Source organism: Typha latifolia, chromosome 8, assembly GCF_019914945.1.
Source record: "Typha latifolia isolate L0001 chromosome 8, TyphaL0001v2, whole genome shotgun sequence".
Classification (NCBI taxonomy): domain Eukaryota; kingdom Viridiplantae; phylum Streptophyta; class Magnoliopsida; order Poales; family Typhaceae; genus Typha; species Typha latifolia.
The window spans coordinates 3,874,008-3,880,481 of NC_133093.1; the positions used below are offsets into that span (position 1 = coordinate 3,874,008).

At 33.3% G+C, this 6,474-nt stretch overlaps 1 protein-coding gene across 1 annotated transcript; it reads left to right on the forward strand.

Moving 5' to 3' along the window:
• Window positions 1–686: 686 nt before the first annotated feature.
• Window positions 687–1,826, forward strand: LOC140793910 (uncharacterized). Its single transcript, XM_073145682.1, has one exon. It carries the CDS (start codon window positions 990–992, stop codon window positions 1,548–1,550), a length of 561 nt encoding a protein of 186 aa, XP_073001783.1. The 5' UTR covers window positions 687–989; the 3' UTR covers window positions 1,551–1,826.
• The last annotated feature ends 4,648 nt before the right edge of the window (window positions 1,827–6,474 follow it).

Genomic DNA, 6,474 nt, shown 5'->3' on the forward strand with positions numbered 1-6,474 from the left:
ATATTGAAGGCAGTGGAAACGCGTTGTGGATTCATATCTCAATTTGGGTAAAACGACCAACTAGATATTATTTGTATATGAATTTAGTACAAATCAAGACATCAACTAATTGTTTCGAGAACATAAACTCCCTAGGCTTAGCTTTCAAATTCGAAGTTCTGCAAATTTCTTCGTGTTGGTATTATAAATTAATACTCATACATGGAGTAATTCTTGAAAACTACGAAATATCAAATAGCATGTATTATTTTAATAAAATTATTGTCCAACACGATGTCTAATTTTTGTAATCACCGCTACATTCTTTTAAGTATCATAATTATAATTGAAATCACTATGCTTTTTAAAAATGATCGTTTCATCGTAGTAAAAAATGTAACTATTCTCTAATTGTCCTATAAATTACTTGAAATAGTTCCAAACTATTTAGATACAATCCAAGTATCTCATTTTTTTTCATAAAACCAAATCTAAGGATATCTTGTCATTTAGGTACATTTGTTAATTTTAATCTTAGCCTTTTATAAACATTTCCATAAATAATCCTTCAAAATGAAGCATAAATCCTTCGTAATAAAGATTATGAAATAGTTCAAAGATTTCAATATCAATTATAATATTTTAAACAATATACTATAGTAACAATGATAAGGGCAAATTTGTAAAACTATATCGTAACATTTTTTTTGAGAATAGAAAGGTTGAAAACATAGATTGACTTATTCAATACCTTTCCCTGAAATTCTATATGTATACGCCTCGGACCCCTCCAACCTTCTCTTATTCCAACGCCACGGCCCACACCGAAAGAAGAGAAAGCGCAGCATCCCGTCGCCAAACACCAGAAATTGTGAAGTCCAATCCCCCACCTACCGGCCGTTCGCAATCCCTCACCAACCAGAGACTGTGAAGTTCATATTTGTACCAACTCGTACTCTCTCAGGCATTTCTTCGAACATCTGGTGAGCTGACACCACCAACCGAGGCAAATGAAGAAGCTCTACAACGGGAAAGGCAAGCGGGTCCACCCGACCCCAACACCTCCTCCGGTGCCCCTCCCAGTGGCGGTGCTTGCCTTAGCGGCGGCGCTGATGGCGGAGGAGCAAGAAGTCCTCGCCTACCTCCTCTCCGGCGGCGCAGAAAGGCGACGTCGCGGGGCCCACTCGCCCGAGCTCGGCTGCGGGTGCTTCGGGTGCTACAAGAGCTTTTGGGCACGGTGGGACGCGTCGCCCAACCGCTACGTCATCCACCGCATCATCGACGCCGTCGAGGAGGGGGGACTCCTAGCCGGCGAGCGCCGCAAGAAGAGCAACCGCCGGGGACGCCGCGGAAGAAGCGATGGGGATGAGGCGGTGGCGGCGGAGGTGGAAGAGGAAAAGAAGGGGATATTAGTGATGGATCGTGCCGATGATGATGATGACAATGATGATGATGATGATGATGATGATGATGTGGTGGAGGAAGATGGGAATAGTGATGGATGCGATAAAAGCACAGTGAGGAAATTTGTGAGTTTCATTGGGGAAAGGGTTTGGGGGGTCTGGAAATAAATAGTAGCTGAAATAGTTGGAGATCTAAAAGGTTAGATTTTTCTTTTTCTTTTTTTTTTTTCTTTTTCTCTTTTCTTTTCCTCCTCCGTTTTTCTTCTACTCTACTTCTAGAGTCGTTTTCCTTTCTACCTTTCTCTGAGTTTTGGTAAGGAGATTTAAAGCTGCAACTCTCCTTTGTGATTTGTATATATTTTTCTTTTGATTGCTGTGGGAAATCTTGGTCTTCTTTGCAGCCCAAAATATCTCCATTCAAGAAATGAATTATATGTACAGACATATTGATCTGTGACTGCAGACTTATGTTTAATATTTGTAGACAATGCTAGTACGAAGCACAATCATTTCTTTCTTTGTTTTGGTTTTTTTTTTATTAAGCATTGAGCAGGCAATAGTTACAATATACATATACATAGGATTTTTGACCAAACTAGCCCTCCTTGAAATTATTTTTACCAAAAGAGTGTCGTTCAAACTTAATATCAAAAGTGATTTACTGCACTATAGCCCTATAAAAAAATGCTTAACCGCAATGCATTTCCTTTCTAGTCTAACAAGCTAAACATTTTAGCAGTTTTCTTCAAAGTTAACTTCTAGTTTTTCATTAAGAAAAAAGTTTTGTATCGCATGGGTTGATCCTTAAGACTATAACACTAATCTGTACCACGTGTTCAAGACTAAAACGCTAATCTTATTTGAGTTTTGCTCAGGCTTTTCTTAAGCCCGCAGCGACTACTTTTGCGACCAACTATCAGGTTCAGCATGCAAAACCTAAAATGCTGAACCAGGTAGCGTTTTCATTCTCTAATAAAACGTTGTAGTAGTCAGTTTTTTATGTAAAATATTGTACTAGATAGCGTTTTGGTCAACTAATAAAACTATCCCCTATCTTCTTCTTCCTTTCCTATTTCGGTTCTTTGAAATTTGGTTTTCGCAAAACCATCGCTGAGCCATCTAAAAACTCGACAACCATTCCACTCTTCCCTCTTCCTTCACAAACCCTAACACAACCAATTACCTTATCTACCATTCTCTCTCTCTCTTCTTTCACTGACCCATAACCATTCTCTTACCCTCTTCTCTTCTTTCACTAACTTGTAACTATTTCAGTATTTCATTTCAGTAATTGCAAACGACAGATTGTTTCAGTTTCAATTTTGATTTCAAATTATTATAGAAAAATACTTATTTATTAAGCATTTTATTGAAACGCTCACCAGTTAGGCATTTGCATTCAATTGAAATGCTTTACTCGTCAGCGTTTTAAGTGAAAAATCGCTTAACAATTAAGTGTTTTTTTTAAAAATACATAACTCTTAAGCGATTTTATCAAGAATAGCCCATAGTTTAAGTATGAGTTTAATTTGATTAAGTCAAATCTAAAGGTAAAACACTGTGTTTAAACTCGAACATAAAACACTAATTACTTAAGCGTTTTACGTAGGCTATAGTACAATAGACCTCTTTTGGTATTAAGTTTGAGTGATGAACTCTTTTAGTAAAAAAATTTTCAAACAAGGCCGGTTACTCCATTTTCAAACAATACATCTATATAAATTTTGGTCATTTGTCCCAAAGAAGATAATTTACATTTTGCAAATTTACTCCATTTTGGTTTTAATTTATATTTAAATAAAGACAAAAAGACAAAAAAATGATAAAATAGGTGGGTGAAGGAAATAGTCCTCGTATCTTCTCTTATCCTCATAGACTCAGCACTCCCTCACAACCTATAGAAAGCCGTTGAAGACAATAGGTTGAGAGGGAGACAGTACCGCGAACAAAAGTGGCGATGCAAAAAGGGGAGAACCTCTTCCCCTCACCTAGCCACTATATCTATGGCAGGGAGAGGAGAAAAGCTGTCCATGGCAAAAGAAACCCTCAAGAGAAGAAAGTAACAAACAATCTCTAAACTCTTAGCATAACAATCTACTAGAGCCGATTGAACCAAATTAGGTATTTAGAACATTAAAAAGATGATATTACAAATTTACGTACTATTTTGGCTTTTAATTTAAATGACCATAAAGTTTTATTTGAGAGAAATAACTTAATACAAAAATCTTTTCTTCTTTCTTTGTCTCTATATTTTAAGCTAATCATAACTTAGACAAAATTATTAATAGATAAATTAGATGACTAGGCTAATTATTCTATAAAATATGCCACCACGGATCCAAACTATGCATGTAAGATATTATAGTATAATTTTAAATATCAATCTGATATTGAAGCTCATAATTATCTATTATCACGGATCAGTAGGACGCATAATTATCTTTTATCACCGACCAGTAGGACCAGAAAAGGGATACCGATGATGGCCGTTTTGCGAATCAATGTAATTTACCATGAAATTTTGTAAAGGATACAAATGAAAAGGGATATTTGCATGTATCTAATAGTGCCTAATATAAATGAGTATACATCACTGAATAGTATGGATAACAACTTGCATGGATTCAAAATGCTTTGTTACAAATGGGTTGGCATAAATGGACAAAAACATACACCTACTAAGGCCACCAAAAACTTTTCCCACCTTTTATCATTTTATGGCCTCCCCAGGGTATCAATTCCCCCTCTATGATTGCCTACCTTCTTGCTGTTAGAAAATTACAAGTCCTTTTCTTGACCAACATCCAAGTGAAATCTAAAATTCTTTATTCAAAGCATCTGTTTTTGGAGAAGGAAAGATAAAAGAAAAGGGATCCTTCTGGTTTTGTGAAAAGGTGTGAACTGCAGTAGGGTTGAACACAACGAGCGGAATGAATGGTGGTCTTGGTATTCCAAAAAAAGGAAGGCTAGTCTTTTGGCATTGTGAAGTCTTTTGGCATTAGGGACTTTTATAATTTAATTATATAAAACTGTGTATATATTTTATATAGTCAATACATATTTTATTATAATAAAATATAAATAATTTATATCTATATACCATGCTAGAGTTTATTATTGCAAATAAAAAAAACTAAATACAATTAAATTACAAAAGAATCCAACAAAATTAGTTATTAGCGTGTGGATAAAAAACTTACATTTTGCATTAGAGTTTTCTCTTTGCATATAATCCTTTGAAATTATATTTTTTGTTTGTGTACTTTTCTAAAGTTATAATTACATATATACATATATATATATATATATATATATATATATATATATCTTAGTTAAAGATATTTTTGTCTTTTATAATAAAGTAATTGAGGGAAAATATTTTTTCGAAGGGTACATATGCAAATAACAACTTTAGTTAGGTATAATAGCAAATAAGCAATTTTTTAAGGGTATACATGCACACACAGAGTAAACTTATTCGTCAAATTTAATGCCTAAATAAGTTCAGTACTTGCAATCAACATTTCACACGTGAGAATTATGTGGTTTGAATAGTTACATATATTTTTTTATCCATATCTATCCAAACTAATATCCCTCTACTTTATTCAAATCCCAATCTGTTATTTCTCTAGTTTATTGTATTGCAACACCCAATGTGTCAAAAGGAGGCTTGTTTCACGTATTAACACTATTTGGATGGAAAGAGTTGAGAAGACAAGAAAATAAAAGAAGAGGAAGAAAAGAGAAGAGAAAAGAAATTTCTCTCATTTTATTTGAAATGCAATCCAGAGAACTAAAGAGAAAAATAAATTTATTCTATTTAATTTAAAAAGAGAAAATAACATGTTTACCTTTATACCTTTCATCTAATATTTAATTATTAGAATAATCGGCACAAACTGTAAAATTTAATATTTAATTATTCTTCTTTAAATTTATTAATGGAATTGCAAAAAATAAAAATATAGTGTAATAAAATAGAGATATATTTAAAATAATAAAGAGTTTTTTTTACTCTTTTCTTCTTTCTTTTGAGTCCTAAACATTCAATCCAGAAAAACAGACAATTATATACTCCCTCGACTTTCTCTTATCTTTTATTCTCTTCCTCCTAACAAGGTGTAAATTTTGTACAAAAAATCAAAATTTCTGGGCACTTTAATTTTGAAACGAAAGACCAAAAGGGCAAAGCATATTTTATGATTTTCATAACGAGAAACTAATTCTTTGTGAATGATTGTGGCCATGGACGAATTCTGGATCCTTTGACGAAAGGCTTCTGAACGTTTGAATCTTGAGAAGAGAAGCAAACATACTTCACCTGAGTAGTCAAAATTGGCGTGTAAGACGAGCAAGTTGATCTCCTCCTGGCAAAATATTATTTAGTATTATTAAATTTATTTTAATCTAGTATAGACTGAAAGATCATTTCGAATTTTTCATAGGCCCTGTCCAAACCTTTTAATCCTAGTGGCTCAAATAAAAATTTCCTACAAACCAACTCTTATATCTTCTTTATTAATGTTATGATCAACTTTAACTCTAAATAATTATTATAGAAAAATATTTGATATCTTGGCTCAATGGTTTATCTTGACTCAGTTAATAATTCGACAGTGTAATGATTTACAGAAGCAACTCAGCAATCAGATGGCACAAAGTAATGTCTTAGCGGTATTTAGTTCAAAACAATAGCTCAATAGTATATATAACTTGAAACCTAGACTAAATGACTTAATATATTGACTAAAACTTTTATGTGCCTACGTGCTTACGTATCTAGAGAGGCTTAGCCCTTTATCACTCTTGAATGGTCAAAATAAAAATAAAAAACATAAAAATCCACTTGTAAGAATTATGTAATAGAGATGCTAGGATTATCCACCTTTATCTTTGTTTGACATATGCTTACCAATTTGTAACAATTATAGCTTATAATAATTACTAAATAACTCGTTTAACTCAAAAGCTCAAGTAACATACCAACATTATATATCATACCTTTAAAATGCGCTTCCCGAGCTGCCCATATACTTCACTAAGACCTCCACATCACACATTAATAATTCATATAAAATACGAATTA

Coding starts and splice junctions, on each gene's coding strand:
- LOC140793910 (XM_073145682.1), top strand. CDS start 990: ATGAAGAAGCTCTACAACGGGAAAGGCAAGCGGGTCCACCCGACCCCA.